The 20,325-nt window shown below is 36.5% G+C and overlaps 2 protein-coding genes across 4 annotated transcripts in view; one reads left to right on the top strand and one right to left on the bottom strand.

Annotated features, from left to right (window-relative positions):
• The window catches only part of LOC125242562 (putative carbonic anhydrase 3), a 69,936-nt gene extending 50,074 nt beyond the window's left edge, over positions 1–19,862 (bottom strand). Inside the window, exon 1 of the mRNA XM_048151330.1 lies at positions 19,693–19,862. Coding sequence (XP_048007287.1) covers positions 19,693–19,738 — 46 coding nt within the window. The 5' untranslated portion in view covers positions 19,739–19,862. The remainder of the gene's footprint in view (positions 1–19,692) is intronic.
• Positions 2,746–7,634, top strand: LOC125242561. 3 transcript variants are annotated; one of them, XM_048151327.1, is made up of 2 exons: positions 2,746–2,993; positions 6,598–7,634. In XM_048151327.1, exons 1-2 carry the CDS (start codon positions 2,922–2,924, stop codon positions 7,606–7,608), a joined length of 1,083 nt encoding a protein of 360 aa, XP_048007284.1. In that variant the 5' UTR covers positions 2,746–2,921; the 3' UTR covers positions 7,609–7,634. The 3 variants fall into 3 exon arrangements, with proteins under 3 accessions (XP_048007284.1, XP_048007286.1, XP_048007285.1); XM_048151329.1 differs by lacking the exon at positions 2,746–2,993 and adding an exon at positions 4,549–4,806; XM_048151328.1 differs by lacking the exon at positions 2,746–2,993 and adding an exon at positions 4,549–4,816.
• Positions 19,863–20,325: the final 463 nt, after the last annotated feature.

Raw genomic sequence — 20,325 nt, 5'->3', positions numbered from 1 at the left:
GCCCCGTAGCCGAATGGCATTTCTGCGACGCCAAATGCCACAGAAATGCAGTCTGGTTCTGTCGCGCCAATACGCAAGAGCGATAGAGATAGATATCTACGAACGTTTAGTTTCGTGAGCGTTTGTGCCATTTGGCTACGCACCCAGGCCTGCTAGACGAATGGTATTTCTGCGACGCCAGACGCCGACAGAAATGCAGTCTAGCTCTATCGCGCCAATACACAAGAGCGATACAGATAATTACGAAATGGATATTATCGTAAGCGTTTGTGCATTCGGCTACGCACACGGTGCTTTGTAACAGTTTTAGGTAGGTACCTATGTATCTATAACGAACAAAGCAAGGCAAAGTTGAAGGCACGAGACCTCAGGCACCTCCCCCTACTAGATGGTGTGCTCAAATTACTGCACCCATGCGATTAAAACTGCACGAGGCCATGCGCTTGGCGAGGAATAGGCGCCTATGGAGGGACCTAGTCTTCAACAGAATGACATGATGTCACGACCCTCAGCATTGAGGGAACGACTAAAGAAGAGAAGATAACGAACAAAGAGGTTCTACATAAAGTTCAATAACCATCAAGCACTGCAACATTGTACGTAATTCATAATTATAAGATAAGTTAAATTTATTGAGTGTCGCGAACATTTCCTTATTGTGTAAGTACTAAGTAATAAATGGGATATCGGCAGGCGATAGCGCCCTGCCGACATGTCTGACACTGTCCCATTCCACTATCTTACAACACTGTCTTTGTTACCCTGTTAGAAAGTGGGGCTATAATACCTAACACGAAGTTTAATGTGAGGTGCGTTGGGGTTATTTCGAAAATGGGAACATCGAGTATTAAAACCAAAAGCGACGCTTAAGCCAAAAAAATACTAATTTTAGACTAGTAAATTCATTGCTTTGCTTGAAGCAAAGGAAGCTCTACTTTAGCCTTGCACCAGTTGTAAGCTAAGCACAAATTGTAAATAAGTAAAAAGAGAGCGAAGAAAGGTGTCAACTGTCCCATAAACTAGTCCATGAAGAGTACCTACAGTCATTATCTGTGAACACAATGCGGCTTTCGCGGCCTACGCTTGTTGTTCCTGCAGCTAACCGAAAACACGCGAAAGTTCGTCTCAAAAGAACCACTTTTTAAAATAAATAGGCCTAGAAAACTAAGCGATTATCGCAAGGTCGCGCGATTTTACTCGTGCGATTGACAGGCTCATTTACACGGTGCGAGTTTTCGCATGCGATTCTAGTTACATTGCGGACTGTTGAGGTTACATGCAATCAACACACCAATCAAATAAGGTACAACGGGGCAAATCTCGACTGGGGGGCAAATGTAACTGCTCCATTTTTCCCATGTTACATATGTGGTAGGCGTGTTCAGTGGATACATTTAGAACTCAACATCATAGTGTAATAATGGAAAAAATGGATTAGTTACAATTGTCCCCCAGTCGAGATTTGCCCCGCTGTACCTCAGCACAATGTTATGAAGCTCGCGTACAAGTTCTCGCACCGTGTAAATGGGTCCTCAGGGTTTTCCCAAATTTATTGACGCGGAATCGGCTATAGCCGAAAGCCGACTAAAAATCGCTCCTTAGTATGAACATGCTTATGCGTCGCGTCATCGTCGCTTAACGCATGTTAATGGTCTCCCCGTATTCGATCATTATCATGGTTCTAGACTCTAGTAAAATCGCGTAATCGTGTCATATTATGACGCCCAATTATGGTTCTGCAGTGCAGTCAAGTTTATTCTGGTTGTCGTCTAAAATCAGTGTGGCTAGAGAATAGTGCCCGGTATTAAGTTTCACTGAATGGATAACGCGACACCGGCTGACTGCAGTGACGAGACGCATTGCTGTTACTGCCGCTTATTTCTTATTAGATAATGCAGTACAGAGTGCAGGGTTAAAGAATCAAGCCAAATTTCTTTATGAACAAAGTGAATTATTTTCTATAAACGTTATAATTTCTATTTTTAAGTAGACACTCTAGTATTTAATTTAAACTATATTCTGAAAGAAAAAAATACCCACCAAGGTTTCCAGAGTTCAGAGCTGGAATGGAATCAATGTCTAAGTCAAATTTGGCTTGAAGAAAAGAAAAATAGGAGAATAGGACTTGTCCTATATAAAGTACCTATGAGTTCGAGCCTCACCTAGCTGGTGGCGAAGGGTCACATGTATTAAATTTCACAGTCAGACATAATTTAATCCTCCTTGCGTTATTCCGGCATTTGCCATGGCTCATGAGAGCCTGGGGTCCGCTTTGACAACTAATCCCAAGATTTGGCGTAGGCACTAGTTTTACGAAAGCGACTGCCATCTGACCTTCCAACCCAAAGGGTAACTAATCCTTATTGGAATTAGTCCGGTTTCCTCACGATGTTTTCCTTCACCGAAAAGCGACTGGCAAATAATTTAATATACTTACCTGATTATGTAAGTACTGACTTAGTCCTTAGTCCAAGTTTTTTAATGATGATGTCAGAGGTCACATAGTTGTGGTCACTATGTTCGCAAACTAACGGAAATTAAAAAAAAGTTATCAAAATAAAAAAGGTGCTTAAGTGACTCTGGGGTTACACTTATGTAGTGATACATAATTATTAGATTAAACGAACCTACCTTAAGTGAAGTTCTATCTTAATAACATGATTCTCTCTCCCTGTTAACTTAACCATTGTAGTTGTCTAGTCTATGGCATCCGGTACGACAAGTTATTTTAACTTTTTTGTGCACCAACATTGTCACGTTACTCTCAGAAAATCATCAGAAAATATTGTTTTATTAAATTGTTTAAATAAATATGCAGTGAATAACTATGTCAAAGTTATGTAGACAAGTGATTACAGTGAAAATGAGTGTGATTGACAGGCAAAATCATGTTCTTAGCGGTGATCCGCCTAATGTAAACAATGCGCCGGCGGCGGTCCGGCGCTCACTCCACAGCGACTCGTATTCAGTTTTGGGACTTATGTTTTAAACAAGTAAGGTAACAAGAACCTCAGGTATGTTGCGTTTATTGTTATATAATAACCAAACAAGATTATTTAGACAAATCCTCAGTGTCATACATTCATATATCGAAATGGCGGAAGAGTACAACTTCCGTTTTGTTTTACGGTCAAACTCTATTGTTTGGATCAACACCGTCTCATGGACAGAGTATCATACCGTCTCTTTCTTTCGCTGTTATTAACCATACTTTAGAAAGAGTGGGTTATACTTTACCGTACTAGTAATACTGACTGACGCTTTATGTGTGCCAGACTTTATGACCAAAACGTTTGAATTGTTTATATATATATTTTTTTTTTTCTATGCTGGCACTTTCCGGTTGCCCATAAACTATGTTCGTTTTTTCTCTCGTTTGAATACTGGTCTCGAAGTAAAACTATCGTTAACAAGTGCGTCGAAATTACTCTTATTTTTTCGCGAGTGCTGTTAAAATGGGAAAAAGGAAGAGAGATAAAGAAAAAGATGAAGTTTATATTAAGAAAAAGATAAAAAAACTTCAAGAAAAGCTGCAAAGACATTCCGTCGAACCAGATCGCAGTTCTACTCCTCCTGTACAACCGCAGTCGAAGACTCCGCAGCAGCCGCCGACAGAAGACTCTTCACCATCACCGGCGTCTTCACCGTTGCATACTAGGCCACACGATGACCCTGATATAAATGCAGGTGCGTTTATGGTTAAATATACATAGTTCAGATTTATACTGAGGCTTCTTCTTGTCAACATCTCATACATATTAAACCGACCAATATAAGATGTAGCAAATACTGGCTAGGCAGAGTGGATATAAGACATGCCATTGACTATTATATCTTGTTTTATAGCAGGCGCTATCACAATGCGGATAGACAATGCTAATACAATATACAACTTTGCGCTATCACTTGCGGATAGACAGTTTAATACAAAATACACATTTTGCGCTATCACTTGAGGATAGACGAGCCTACATTCATGTACAACTTTGTCATAATATTACCTATTATTACAGAAATTGTGGACGATGAACTCCCTGAGGAGTTCCTACTTGCTCTGGGGACTGAAGGTCAGGAACAGGCAGAAGTTGGAAACCCTATCAGACCTGAATTGGCCTCCCGCTGGACAAAAATTATGAATGACGGCTTGGGTAAAGAGGCTAGAGAAGCAATTGTGAAAAAATACCCTCCACCAGCCAATTTTTCTGCTGCAATAGCACCGATAATTAATCCAGAGATTGCGTCTACACTCTCAGATCCCTCGGTCAAAAGAGATAAAAGGATTATGATAAGACAGGGCTTAACAGGCACATTATTGTCTTGCCTAGGAAAATGCTTAACTGACGTTTTACTAGGAAATATTAACTCTAAAAAGTTAATTGAAGAAATCAATGACGCTGCGAAGTTGGCTGGGGAAATCCACCACCATGATTCAAATTCGAGAAAATTCTTTTGTTTGGCTGGAGCGAATAAAACCATCCAAGATGCTATTCGTCATCAAAAGACCGATAAGTTTTTATTTGGTACAGATTGTGCTGACAAGATCAGAACTGCACAAACAATCCAGAAAACTTCAAATACTATTAAGAACCATCCAGAGAAAGAAAAGAAGCAGCAGAAACAAGCAGCAAATAACAAACAGTTCAAGCAGTTAAACTGGAAGAGCCCACCACAATACAGTCAGCAGTATCATCGGATGCGTGGTGGGCAACAATACCATCAACCCCGGAAGCACTACAACCAGCCTCACCGGAAAGAGAGACACAGCTCCCACAAGCAGAGGTCCAGATATCACCGATAGAACCTGAGGTACATGCAGGTAGACTTAAACATTTTATTGACAATTGGCTTGAGATTACTGATGATCCAATAATTTTGAAATGGCTGGAAGGGTACGAAATTCCATTTCATACTATTCCTCCGCCTCATGAGGCAATACAAAAAGTGTGGCATGGAAAGGAAAAAGAAAGTATGACCTGTGAAATCCAGAAATTATTTAAACTTGGTGCAATTTCACAGTGTTCTCCAGACCCCAATCAGTTTACATCTCCAATTTTTTTAGTACCAAAACCCAATGGTTCATTTAGATTTATATTAAATCTAAAAAAGTTGAATGAATATGTAATAACACATCATTTTAAACTAGAGGATATTAGAACTGCTTGCAAATTGATATCAGAAAACTGTTTTATGGGTTCCATTGATTTGTCAGAGGCATATCTTTCCGTGCCAATTGCGGAGACACACAGGAAGTTTCTAAGGTTCCAATTTGATGGACAATTATTTCAGTTTAACGCTTTACCGTATGGCCTATGCTCAGCTCCCTATGTTTTCACTAAATTAGTTAAACCAGTTAGTACCTACCTCAGAGAACAAAATATAATTTTGACATGCTACCTAGACGACAGTATTTATTTTAACCAATCATATAATGGATGTTTAAATGATATCAAAGTAGCATGTAAACTATTTCAGGACCTAGGGTTTGTAATTAATTTTGAAAAAAGTTCTTTGACCCCTAGCAAAACATGCAAGTATCTGGGATTTAATCTTGATTCTACTAACCTCTCCTTATCAGTTCCACAGAAGAAACAACTTAGTATTCTGGAAATTATTCAGCAGTTCAAATGTAAAAGATCCTGTTCAATAAGGGAATTCTCCCAATTACTGGGAAAACTTAACTCTGTTTGTCCAGCTGTTCCATATGGCTGGGTTTATACTAAACTACTAGAAAGAGAAAATATCTTGCATTATTAAAATCCAAGGAGAACTATGAAGCCAACATGATTCTTCCTAATATTATTTTTTCTGAACTTCATTGGTGGAGTCAAAATTTACACAAATTCAACATAATTAAAAATCACGATTTTTGCATTGAAATTAACACCGATTCGTCGAAAACGGGCTGGGGGCAGTATGTGCATCAAATAGAACATCTGGATCATGGTCAAAACTTGAACAAGAAAGTCATATAAACTATCTAGAGATAAAAGCAGCTTTTTTAGGTCTACAATGTTTTGCTAATAATTTACATGACTGTGAGATTCTTTTAAGAGTTGATAATACAACTGCAGTAGCTTATATAAACAAGATGGGTGGCATTCAGTTTCCTCATCTCAATCAAATTACAAGGGAAATGTGGAAGTGGTGTGAGGAAAGAAATATTTGGATATTTGCTTCCTATATAAACACTAACGATAATTTTGAAGCAGATGAACAATCCAGAAAAATTAATATTGAATGGGAAATTTCCCAGAAATATTTTGATAAAATCATACAAACATTTGGCCACCCTGATATAGACTTATTTGCGTCAAGGATTAATAATAAATGCCTGAAGTTCATTTCCTGGAAACCTGATCCATATGCCTTCACCGTAGATGCCTTCACTGTCAATTGGAGTGATATTTTCTTTTACGCCTTTCCTCCTTTTTCCTTATTGTTAAAATGTCTAAACAAAATTAAAAGGGAAAAAGCGGAAGGTATACTAGTGTTCCCATATTGGCCCTCTCAGTCATGGTTCCCTCTTCTAAAATCATTGTTAATTACAGACCCTTTAATATTCAAGCCTAATAAAAATTTACTGTCGTCTCCTTTCAGAGATGTCCATCCCCTACATCGTCATCTTACCCTGGCTGCCGGGCTGCTATCGGCGAGGCGTACAGTAGGCGCGGAACGCCAAAATCAGCAATTCAGATAATGTTAAATTCTCTTTCAAATAACACGCTGAAACAGTATGATACTTCTTTCAAACAATGGTGGCTATTCTGTAAGCAAAATAAGATTGATGTTTATCAGGCGTCTATACCATTCGTACTTAAGTTTTTAACAGAGCGTTTTGAAAATGGAGCCTCTTATGGCACAATTAATAGTACTAGATCCGCTCTATCTCTTCTTATTGGACCTAGAATAGGAAATGATGATAGGATAAAACGGTTTGTTAAAGGAGTATTTCGATTAAAACCTCCTACTCCAAAATATAATATAACATGGGACCCTAGCATTGTCCTCAATTATTTAAAAGGCTTGTACCCTAACGAAGTTATAAGCTTGGAACAGCTTACCCATAAAGTGGTGATGTTACTTGCCTTAACGACAGGACACAGAGTCCAAACATTATCCTTAATTAAGATTAATAATATTCAATTTACTCATGAGGGAGTTCAAATTTTTATACCAGATTTAATTAAAACTTCAGGAAAAAACAGTAAACAACCATTATTAAATTTAAAAATATTCAGTAATAAGATTGAAGTCTGCCCAGTCACTACTTTAAATTCTTATATCAAAAGAACACAGTCTATTAGAGATACTAACAGTCTTTTAATTACGCATAAAAAACCTCACCATGCTGTTTCTACCCAGACTATAAGTCGCTGGATAAAAATTGTACTTAAGGAGGCAGGCATAGACGTTAACATCTTTACAGCCCATAGCACTAGACACGCCAGCACATCAGCTGCAAGCAGATCTGGTATATCCATAGATATTATCCAAAAAACAGCTGGTTGGTCAGAAAACTCTATTTGCTTTGCTAAGCATTATAACAGACCAATTTCTTCAGAACCTGACCAGTTTTGTAGTACGATATGTAACTTGATATCAGACTGAATGTCATGTTGATTATAATTACATTGTTATCTTAATAGACGGAGAGCTGGCAGGATTTTGGAGTAGGTCCTTGAGGCAACCTGGAAAGGTGCTCAGATGCTTCTCTGATCATAGCCAACATCAGGTCTGCAAGTCTGGCAGCTGGGGAGCGGGGCTTTATCGAGCTATGAATTTTTAAAGATTTAATTTTTTGAGGCCCAAAAAAGGTGTTTGAGGCAACCTGGAATTATTAAAAAGTGAAAATAGAGTTCCTCAGAAGTCGCATAGTATTTATGCCAGATCATTTGGCCGGGTCCTTCACCGTGCCAGAACGGTACAAAGTGGTAAAAAAAAAATTCCAAAAAAGGTTCTTGAGGCAGTCTGTCATTTTTACCAGTGAAAGATGAGGGTCTAAATAGCCATGGAAAAATAATGCCATGACATGAGGTGGGGTCCGTACCCTGCCATTCGATCTTGAAAGTCAATTTTTTAGTTTTTCGTAAATAACTCGTAAACGGTGGCCCACAGCAAAAAAATATGTTAAACAGAAAATATCTACATAAAATTTCCTACAAGAAAGGTTATGTATGTTTTTTCGATAGGATCAATATATAAATGGATAATTTAGTAAGAAAGTTTTTTTTAATCGATTACATGCTCCGTTTTTCGTCAATACCTCGTAAACGGTGGCCCACAGCAAAAAATTATGTTAAACAGAAAATATCTACATAAAATTTCCTATAAGAAAGGTTATATAAGTTTTTTCGCTAGGATCAATTTTTTAGTTGGAAAGTATTTTTAAATAGATATTTGGGCCGTTTTTTGTTGATAACTCAAAAACGGTGGCTCACAGCCAAAAATAATGTTAGACAGAATTAATCTACATAATATTTCCTACAAGAAAGGTTCTATAAGATTTTTCGCTAGGATCAATATTTTAGTTGGAAAGTATTTTTAAATAGATTTCATGGGCAGTTTTTTGTTAATAACTCGAAATCGGTGGCTCACTGCCAAAAATAATGGTATACAGAATTAATCTACATAATATTTCCTACAAAAAAGGTTCTATAATATTTTTCGCTAGAATCAATATTTTAGTTGGAAAGTATTTTTGAATAGATTTCATGGGCCGTTTTTTGTTTATAACTCGAAATCGGTGGCTCACAGCCAAAACTAATGTTTCACAGAATTAATCTTCTTAATATTTCCTACAAGAAAGGTTCTATAATATTTTTCGCTAGGATCAATATTTTAGTTGGAAAGTATTTTTAAATAGATTTCATGGGCCGTTTTTTGTAAATACCTCGTAAACGGTGGCCCACAGCTAAATAAAATGTTCGGGAGAAAAAATCTACATAAAATTTCCTACAAGAAAGGTTCAATACGTTTTTTCGCTAGAATCAATATTTTAGTTGGAAAGTATTTTTAAATAGATTACATGGGCCGCTTTTTGTTGATAACTCAAAAACGGTGGCTCACGGCCAAAAGTAATGTGATACAGAAGTAATCTACATAATATTTCCTACAAGAATGGTTCTATAAGATTTTTCGCTAGGAGCAATATTTTAGTTAGAAAGTATTTTTAAATAGATTTCATGGGCCGTTTTTGTAAATAAAATGTCCACGAGGAAAAATTTACACAAAATTTCCTATAAGAAAGGTTACTGCAGTTATAGGTTACTACAGTTTAAATCCACATCCACGTCACTTTTGTCTGAACTCATTTTGAAATTTGAAAAGTATAGGTATTTGATAAATCCGAGCAAACATAGGTATATTTTTTTAAATTTCCGCGCTTAAACTTTATTTGAAATCTTTTTGAGGCAAAGTTTTAACCGGTGACATTTACCGCATTAATAGTCTGGCAAAAAAGAGTAGAAATTAATAGGGGCGCCACAGTCTATGTAAACCGTTTTGCGAGGGGCGACCGTCGCGCGGCCGTCGCCGTCGCGTCTCATCGCATCGTCTACTTCCATATCGATAAGGTTTGATTTCGTATGCGTCGCATCTCCGTCGCCCCCGCAAGCCATAGCGTGAGCATTTCTTTTTTTGCTACTTTTATGAAGTGTGATATTTTTGAAAAAAAAAATGCTATATCTACTCAGAATTACTAGCTTTTTAAAATAAATAAAATAAAAATAAAATAAAAATAGTTTATTTGCCAAAAAGTGTTACAAAAGATTTTACCTTTGACCACCACACTAGGCTAGGCCTGTCTCGTGGAGTCAGTCCAAACATTACCATTTACATATTACATTTACTTTTCCTACGCTGAAGAAACAATTCTAATGACTAAAAAATATTTAAGACTAAAGCTAACCAGACTTAACAAGGGTAACACGGTTAATCACAGTATAGTTCAGTAACGAATTTTCGATTTTACTAGTGTTAACACATTTAATTAATAACATTTATTGTATATTAGTAGTTTTCAATCCTAGTAGTTAAAAAAATTGTCCCATACAATTTTTTCTTATTTTGTTACCATTTTCCGTACATGTTGTATGGGGTAACAAAAGAAAGTAACAAAAATGTATGGAAATTCTGGGACACTTTTTGTCTCCCAGTGAGATTGAAAGTACTCGTGTTTCTGAGTACAATTGACCTAAAATTTCCTAAAACAATCAAATTTTTTTTGTTGTCAATAAAAAAAGAAATGCTCGCGTAAGGTCTGCAATGTACAGTCAACTACAAAGAGATGTGTCCATGTTAGTCTTACAAAATGAAGCAAATTTTCATTTGCATTAATGAATTACCCTTGGTTCGTGACATTTCTAGTAGCCATCAAACCTTACACTATCATCGACTCGAAAAAATTTTAAAATGGAAATGTCCCCCTTTCAAATAGGGGATATTTGTTAAATATACTCTTGTTATTTATTAACTAGGTTTATAGAAAACAATCGAGGTGCCACTCTCGACTATTTCGTCCTCTAAAACTTAATCAATCGGAACGAAATTTGAAAATCTGAATTTTTTTTATGCTTCCCGTGCTGGATGTAACAAATAGGATTGTGATCATTTATTACTCCAAATAACATATTTAACAGCACAATCACGATTCTAAACGAGTTATCCCACTACGAAAGTTAAAAACGTCTTCCGAAGAAACTGATTTGTTTTAAGTATAAAAAGACATATTTTAAAATATTATCTTATGATTAACTAGCTTAAGATATGTTCTTTTAGGAACATTATCAGTTTTTTAATAATCACTTAAGTATCTTTATAGTTTTGAATGAAAAATGTTACATTTTGCAAAAAACGCTCTTCTTTAGGAATAAGGCTTCTTAACCTTGGTTGATTCCGTTTCGCGCTACTTAGATAGAGGGATGCAGGTGGACGTGCTGTACTTTGATTTCAAAAAAGCCTTTGATCGCGTAGATAACGACGTACTCTTAAGCAAATTATGCAGCATTGGTTTCTCGCCTGAACTGCTTTGCTTTTTTGCTAGTTATCTACGTGATAGACGGCAATATGTGCAGCACGGATGCTTTGGTGTTATGGTCAATGATCTGGCCTTGGTGCCTAAGCATGCGCAATGCCTACTCTATGCTGACGACCTGAAACTAATTTACAGGGTCCAGGAAGATTCTGACTTACAATCTTTACAAAGTGATATTGATCGGGTTTATGAATTGAGTCTTGTAAACAAACTTCTGAAACTTCAGTTCAATGTTGACAACTGTGCGGTTATTACTTTTTGTAAAGCGCGTAGTCCCCTGTGTAGGCAGTATCTCCTGGGGTGGAAACCCATCGCCCGTGTCACATCGATACAGGACTTGGGGGTTGTTTTAGATTCCCACCTTAACTTTCATGAGCACATGACAATGCTTGCTGCAGACTGTTACCGCAGGCTTGGGTTTGTTGACATAAAGCTTCTTTATACTGCCCTCGTGAGAAGTAAGCTTGAGACAGCCTCAGCCGTTTGCAATCCCCATGAAGCGCCCTACATCCTGCTGCTCGAAAAGGTAAAAAAAACATTTTTGCGTTTCTTTTATAAAAAAACCGGCCAAGAGCGTGTCGGGCCACGCTCAGTGTAGGGTTCCGTAGTTTTGCGTATTTTTCTCAAAAACTACTGAATGTATCAAGTTCAAAACAATTTTCCTAGAAAGTATTTATAAAGTTCTACTTTTGTGATTTTTTTCATATTTTTTAAACATACGGTTCAAAAGTTAGAGGGGGGGGGACGCACTTTTTTTCCCTTTAGGAGCGATTATTTCCGAAAATATTAATATTACCAAAAAACGATCTTAGTAAACCCTTATTCATTTTTAAATACCTATCCAACAATAAATCACACGTTGCACAGTGGATCGAAATGAATAAAAAATGGACATTCGCATTTTTTTTCAAAAATCCTATTTTAAAAAACGCTCTTCGGTTGAAAATGATATGAGAAATAAAAAATGTTACATAAAATTTTTCAAAATGAGGCTTATTTTAAGCAGAAAAAAATAAAATGTGTTTTTTTTGTATGAAACTGAAAAATAGGTATCTTATTGTAAGAAAACCGTAACCGATCCCGCTTTCAAACCTTTACAATGTCATTGTCCTACTTTAGAACAGTAGAAAATAGTAAAAACCTTATCTGAGTAGGTGCCCGTTTTTTTTTTGTAGCCCAATCAAAAGTCAGTAAATACAACATTTTTCTTAGTGCTTTATTTTTTTATTTATATTAAAAAAACGGTGTATTCATGACAATTTAGTATAAAAACAAAATATATATGACATTTTATTAAGGATAAATACAATTTTTTACAAGAAAATTGTATTGAAATAGAAACAATTATTGCGGTGTTTTTATTGATAGTAAACAAATAGCTAAAATATACTTGAAATCAACAATAACAATTTTTTGGTGTCATCTGATCCAAGATTGTCTTTTTTGAGGCCACCGCTAAGTAAAGCGACTAAAAAGACCATCTCTTCTAAAGCTTTGAAATTATTAATAATAGAAAACATAAGCACTGATGACACTGAAAATATAGAAATGTTTGAAAGTGTAGAAGAAGGTGGTGAATAAAATAGATCTATACAATGTATTTTTTTTATAACTTATATTGTTATTGTTGATTTCAAGTAAATTTTAACTTTTTGTTACTATCAGAGTTACTAAAAACATCGCAATAAATGTTTCGATTTCAATGTAATTTTTAACCATTTCCTTGTAAAAACTTGTATTTATCCGTATCAAAATGTCATATATATTTTATTTTTATACTAAATTGTCATGAATATACCGTTTTTTTTTTTATGAAAATAAAAAAATAAAGCACTAAGAAAAATGTTGTATTTACTGACTTTTGATTGGACTACAAAAAAATAACGGGCACCTACTCAGATAAGGTTTTTACTATTTTCTACTGTTATAAAGTAGGACAATGACACTGTAAAGGTTTGAAAGCGGGATCGGTTACGGTTTTCTTACAATAAGATACCTATTTTTCAGTTTCATACAAAAAAAAACACATTTTATTTTTTTCTGCTTAAAATAAGCCTCATTTTGAAAAATTTTATATAACATTTTTTATTTCTCATATCATTTTCAACCGAAGAGCATTTTTTAAAAAAGGATTTTTGGAAAAAAATGCGAATGTCCATTTTTTATTCATTTCGATCCACTGTGCGTTGGGGTTGAAATGAAAAAAAATATCAGCCCCCACTTTACATGTAGGGGGGGTACCCTAATAAAACATTTTTTTCCATTTTTTATTTTTGCACTTTGTCGGCGTGATTGATATACATATTGGTACCAAATTTCAGCTTTCTAGTGCTAACCGTTACTGAGATTATCCGCGGACGGACGGACGGACGGACGGACGGACGGACGGACGGACAGACAGACATGGCGAAACTATAAGGGTTCCTAGTTGACTACGGAACCCTAAAAATGTACGGGTATTACCGATTCTTGTACCTAACAAAATTCCTTTTGGGGACGTTGGGTTTCTTCTCGTTAGAAGTTAGGCGTAATGTCGTGCTGATGTCTGTTGCATGTGGTATTTTGAAGGGGGAGTCAGATTGCCCGGTTTTAGTATCCCAGCTGGTACGTCTATTTGTTCCCCCTGTGACGAAATATGCTTTTCGTGAATGTAGGCACCCCCTACTGGCGGTGCCGGCCGCTCGAACCGTGTTTTGCTGCAAGTCACCGCTAGTTTGTGCACTGCAAATAGTGAATGAGTTTTTAGACGTGGCACCTAATGTTGATATTCTTGCGAGCAGATGGGCGTTTATACGTGACGAATGCATGAGGTTTTGTGTGTGATTGGATGATAGGCCTTCATCTGTTATTTATTAGTTATGTTATGGTATGTAATGTTTTGATTTTGCTGTTTATTTAATATTTAATTTTGTGTTACTTGTTGTAATGTTTATTTAAAATTCACGGTGCTTTAGTTTTGTACACTGTCATACTGTGTAATTTTCTTTGTGTAAATAAATAAATAAATCTATTTAAATATTATTGATCCTAGCGAAAAAACGTACAAAACTTTTACTGTAGCAAATTTTATGTTTGAAGATTGATTTAGCTGTGGACCACCGTTTTCGAGTTATTTGCAAAAAACGGCTCGTGTAATCTATTTAAAATACTGTCCTACTAAAATATTGATCCTAACGAAAAATCTTACATAACGTTTCTTGTAGCAAATATTACATAGATTATTTCTGTTTAATATTATTTCCGGTAATGGGGCACCGTTTTTGATGTTATTAACAAAAAGCGGTCCATGTAATCTATTTCAAAATTTTTTCCAACAAAAATATTGATCCTAGCGAAAAAACGTATAGAACCTTGCTTACAGGAAATTTTATGTAGATTTTATTCTCGTGAACATTTTATTTAGCTGTGGGCCACCGTTTACGAGGTATTTACAAAAAACGGCCCATGAAATCTATTTAAAAATACTTTCCAACTAAAATATTGATCCTAGCGAAAAATATTATAGAACCTTTCTTGTAGGAAATATTAAGAAGATTAATTCTGTGAAACATTAGTTTTGGCTGTGAGCCACCGATTTCGAGTTATAAACAAAAAACGGCCCATGAAATCTATTCAAAAATACTTTCCAACTAAAATATTGATTCTAGCGAAAAATATTATAGAACCTTTTTTGTAGGAAATATTATGTAGATTAATTCTGTATACCATTATTTTTGGCAGTGAGCCACCGATTTCGAGTTATTAACAAAAAACTGCCCATGAAATCTATTTAAAAATACTTTCCAACTAAAATATTGATCCTAGCGAAAAATCTTATAGAACCTTTCTTGTAGGAAATATTATGTAGATTAATTCTGTCTAACATTATTTTTGGCTGTGAGCCACCGTTTTTGAGTTATCAACAAAAAACGGCCCAAATATCTATTTAAAAATACTTTCCAACTAAAAAATTGATCCTAGCGAAAAAACTTATATAACCTTTCTTATAGGAAATTTTATGTAGATATTTTCTGTTTAACATAATTTTTTGCTGTGGGCCACCGTTTACGAGGTATTGACGAAAAACGGAGCATGTAATCGATTAAAAAAAACTTTCTTACTAAATTATCCATTTATATATTGATCCTATCGAAAAAACATACATAACCTTTCTTGTAGGAAATTTTATGTAGATATTTTCTGTTTAACATATTTTTTTGCTGTGGGCCACCGTTTACGAGTTATTTACGAAAAACTAAAAAATTGACTTTCAAGATCGAATGGCAGGGTACGGACCCCACCTCATGTCATGGCATTATTTTTCCATGGCTATTTAGACCCTCATCTTTCACTGGTAAAAATGACAGACTGCCTCAAGAACCTTTTTTGGAATTTTTTTTTTTACCACTTTGTACCGTTCTGGCACGGTGAAGGACCCGGCCAAATGATCTGGCATAAATACTATGCGACTTCTGAGGAACTCTATTTTCACTTTTTAATAATTCCAGGTTGCCTCAAACACCTTTTTTGGGCCTCAAAAATTAAATCTTTAAAAATTCATAGCTCGATAAAGCCCCGCTCCCCAGCTGCCAGACTTGCAGACCTGATGTTGGCTATGATCAGAGAAGCATCTGAGCACCTTTCTAAGTTGCCTCAAGGACCTACTCCAAAATCCTGCCAGCTCAATTACTTAGAACTTAGATTTGTCTATCTTTAGATAGGCATAGAAAAGTTTCCTTGTTCAACTAGCTAAATTTAGAATAGTCGACTATAGGAATGGAAAGGTACCTTGCCTAGTCTCCATTATATGTTAGGTAAAAGCTTTCACTCTTGTTTTTTTTTTCCAAAAAAGGTGTGTTCGTACAACTTTTACATAACTCGGTAAACTTTAGTAGTTCACTAAGCTGCCTTCCGGATTACAATTACATTTTGAACTCGTATTATAACATTTTGATTTTTATCTGCTTAACAATGGTCATAGATGTTAAAATCGTGCCGTTGGACATGTAATCACTTTATGGACTGAACTGTTAGCTGCAGCCTTTATTTTTAGGCAATTTCATACTTTATTCTGAGCATAAAAAGGTAGATAAAATAAAATTTAGTTAGGTTGTAACGTACTTCACATATATATAGTCGTGATTATTTACGTCTACACATCAGGTCTTAATATTGGTCTTAACTAAACTAATTATTTTGGCTCAGTGATCCAAAGTGAATCTTGGCCTCCGAAACGAGAGATCGCCACCTGTCCCGATCCTGCGCAGCCTTTTACCAGTCACTGACTTGAAGCCGACGCAGATCCGCCACCACTCTGTCCTCCCAGCGATACCTGGGTCGACCCACCGGATGGCCACCAGCAGCCGGTCGACCCAAGAACGCTCTCTTGACAGCCCGATCGTTTCTCATTCTAAGTGACCGAACCAGCTAAGTATGTGGGCTTCCGTTTCGCCGATGATATTGGGTTCGGCCACTAACTCCTCGATCCTCCAGGTGCCATCGTCTCTCTGAATAAGTCCCAGGATCTTGCGAAAAATCTTTCTCTATGGTCTTATTCAGATATTTTTGCTCGCGCAAGTGTCGTACCTAAATGTAAACGAAGTCGACTACCTAAAATGTATGATATAGATACGTGTATTATTGTGGACAGGGATAATATTAATACCTAGTAATACCTACATACATTTATTTATTGATAATCAATTATATAGATCTCGAAAATAACTGAGACCACCCAATTTGGATTTTTGAAGACGACGTGATTTTGATAAAGAAACAAAATTACTAGAATTAAAAAGCTAATTCTAAACCATGCATCCAAAAGAATGCCGAGGCATGAGTCACCCTTACTAAAGGATATAGCCCGATAGACCCCATCACAAACATATGTCCGTTATACTGAGTCAACGTATCATTCTGAGTAAGAGCCCTCGAATGGAGTGCCAATGACTTCTAATTAGATACTTTCTGTATGTACCTACTAGCACTCAAGATTATTAGTGAGTAAATGGTCAGTCAAGTATGTCTGTCAGATCCTGTTTTTCAGTAACCGTTAGCACTAGAAAGCTGAAATTTGGTAACAATATGCAATCACGCCAACAAAGTAAATGTAACATTAATAATTTTTTTCATTCCAACCGAAAATAGGTATTTAAAAATGATTAATCGTTTTTTGATAATATTAATATTTTCCATTATTTTGACTATTTTGAGATAGCGTTTGAAGATTATAGGTACTGAGCGTGTGATTGTGACAATTTTGACTATTTTGAGATAGCTTGAAGATATTGTAGAACGTATCTATAGGCATGTTAATTTCCACTGATAAATGAATTAGTAAGTAGATATGTTTTATACTTAAAGTTTTATTTAACTGTAATGGTGTTCCCACACTGGCTGGACAGCGAGATGGCTTAGACATTACAGTGTGGGAGCACCATTATCTAAGGCTTTTCATGTCAAAACAACATTTTAGAGCCTTTAAATAGGTAAAGCACGATATAAAATTGAGTATCAACTGCAATTTTCAAGTTTTATGGCTCACGTTCACAGAGTTGGCTGATTCAGAAGCGTAAGTACAAGTTTTTACAGACATAGTACCTATAAAATGAACTTGTTAATTCTTTATTGTGTTTTTTATTAAGCCCTTCGTTTACCGTATTTTCTCAAACCAAGGTTAACTTATAATTGTGACAGATTTAGTAAAATTGCTTGCAGATTATGCACGCAAGCGTTTATCTATGATCAATCTTTTTTGTTGAGTCGTTAATATATTTTTGCGTTATTCGACGTAACCACAGAATATATAATAGTACAAGTACAGAAGGCCCACTGCTTTGATGTTTACTAAATGCCGCCTTTTTAAATACCTACAAAATTCTAACAAAGAAACGAGCCGCACGTGCGTAGCGTCGGACGATAGGGTTGTCTATGGATTAAAACGAATTTAATTAGAATGTTATAATTACTATTATATTCGTCTTGGGTACTTTGTAGGTATATTTACAGTATTTATATATTTTTGTTTAAGTCCCAACATCACAAGCCTTATTGAACTTTTCCGTGGGACTTAATCAATAGTACCTAGATCTGTGTAAGATTATCCTATTTAATTCATGATGTCTATTTAAGTAATCATTATTAGTCATTCCACACACGGACATCGCATATGAACCTTAAAAAAGCTCGCGACGTAAAGTAACAATAAAAGGTGCGAACGTGCGTTCCGTGAGAACGCGCGCCACCCCTGATTAGGCCGCGAACTCGCGGCCGCCAGCATGTACTTATAGCGCGGCGATAGAATCGCGGAGTGAGCCGCCCCTGACGTAACGTAAAAGAATAAGTATATCTTATTGTTAGTGACTGTAGGCGGCTGGTAAAAAATTTTGCTAGGCAACACCAAAGCAAAAAGAAACCTACTTTAACATTAGGTACTTTACTAGTAATCAATTTTAGGCAAGCCGGTGGGAATCGGCTTGTATATGGACCAGCCGCTGCTGCTGTAGGCCTAAGTAAAGCTGTAACCAGTCTCGACTTGGACTTAACCTGATGAGCTGGAATCGCAAATAAGTACGTGTGTCAAGTTTTTGGTAAATAAGTACCTGATGGTAAGTAAGTTTTTCATGTTTAGCTGTCGTAGTGTTATGAATTTTTAAAATACTATCGAGCAGATTGAGCTATAGTCAAAAGTCCGCACTCAATTCGATGAAGTCCCTAGATTAAGGTCTGAAACTTCAAATATTTTTTATCAATCCTGTTGTGATCCAACTAAGCCTTAAGCGACTGCACTGAGGTATTAAACATTCAATGTTTTACTTTTTACTCCACATAATAAATAGAGCGAATATCTGCATTGCCTGAACCTTGCGACTTAGAAAAGAACTATTCGCCAATTTAATTGGTCGGACTCTTCAATGAGCTTCAGCACGCACGTTATTGACATGATATCATGGATGGACAGCGTGGTCGTGACAGTATTTTAAGAGTACACTCGGTTGCAGAAAAAAGTGTTGAATAGCGGAAATACATAGAGTCCTAATGAGTTAAGGCTCAAACAGACGTCGCGCGATTTTAGTTACATTGCGGACTGTTGAGTTTACATACAATTCAGTACATAAATCAAATACCGCAATGTAATTAATCTCGCATGCGTTTTCTCGCGTAAATGGGGCCTTTAATGAGTTGGTAAGACAAGTACCTAATCTATTTTTTTTTTCACCACATGGTCACAGTATAATAAAGAGTAGTATCGTAGCATGACATGACATGGTAACAAACAAGCATACGGCCCGACAGACAGTAAGCAGTCACCATAGCCTATGAATGTCTGCTGTGAATTTAATCGCTGTAGCTCTACCAAGGTACCGAAACTTAAAGTAAGTATTACAATACATGATTGCTCTATATCAAGGAACATTAACTCATCTTTACGCTCAATACGTTCTTCTTTCTAGGTAATGTATGAACGACTTTTTCAAATTAAATATTTAGCTGCTGGTGACTCAGATTGACCTATAAGTATGTCAATAGAGAAGTTTTTTCAAATATCGTGCTGCCATATATAATTTCTTTTAATACGCTGGAATTAATCTAGAAGGTATAACTATGCTCCACCTGCAGGTAATTAATTTAAACACAGTTGTATTTCAAATCCGATCGATCCTGAAAATTAAAACACGTACCTTGCAAAAGAGCGAGCACGAAAAACGTTGAGATTATAATTTGCATAACTGTCACTGGTAACTGTCTCACAGAAAAAAAAATTAAATTTCACTTGTTTCGAACTTTTTAGTCATAATTTTGTTTCGTTGTGGCGGCACTTCGCGTTTGGCCGAGCGGTGCGGTGGCTTGTCGGACGATCGTCAACTGTCTGCGCACAGGTTTCCCTCGCATAATACCTTCCCCTAGTGGCGAGTTGTTGTGAACGCTTGCTCGAGCGTGGGAGTCGAACGCTCGAGGGAGCCACTTTGTATAGACTCGCTGGTTTGTGAGTTTTTAACCCCCGACGCATGCGCGCATCCAGGGGGGGGGGGTCATGGGGAGCCTGGGTTGGCCATACAAATAAACCACGTGACAAACTGGGGCCTGGGCCTTTACCACGTGACCCCTCCCTGGGCACGAAGTTGGATCCGCGCTTGCCCCGACGCAAAAACGACGGTGTTATAAGTTTGACGTGTATGTTTGTCTGTCTGTTTGTGTGTGTGTGTCTGTGGCATCGTAGCTTAGTACTTACTTATATTAAAGTGATGTAGCAAAATATTTTATCGAAAATCGAATATATCGATGTTACTGATGTAGGGACGTAGGGGGCACGC

Source organism: Leguminivora glycinivorella, chromosome 3 (assembly GCF_023078275.1).
Source record: "Leguminivora glycinivorella isolate SPB_JAAS2020 chromosome 3, LegGlyc_1.1, whole genome shotgun sequence".
Classification (NCBI taxonomy): Eukaryota; Metazoa; Arthropoda; class Insecta; order Lepidoptera; family Tortricidae; genus Leguminivora; species Leguminivora glycinivorella.
This window is presented reverse-complemented; position numbering and strand designations above follow the sequence as displayed.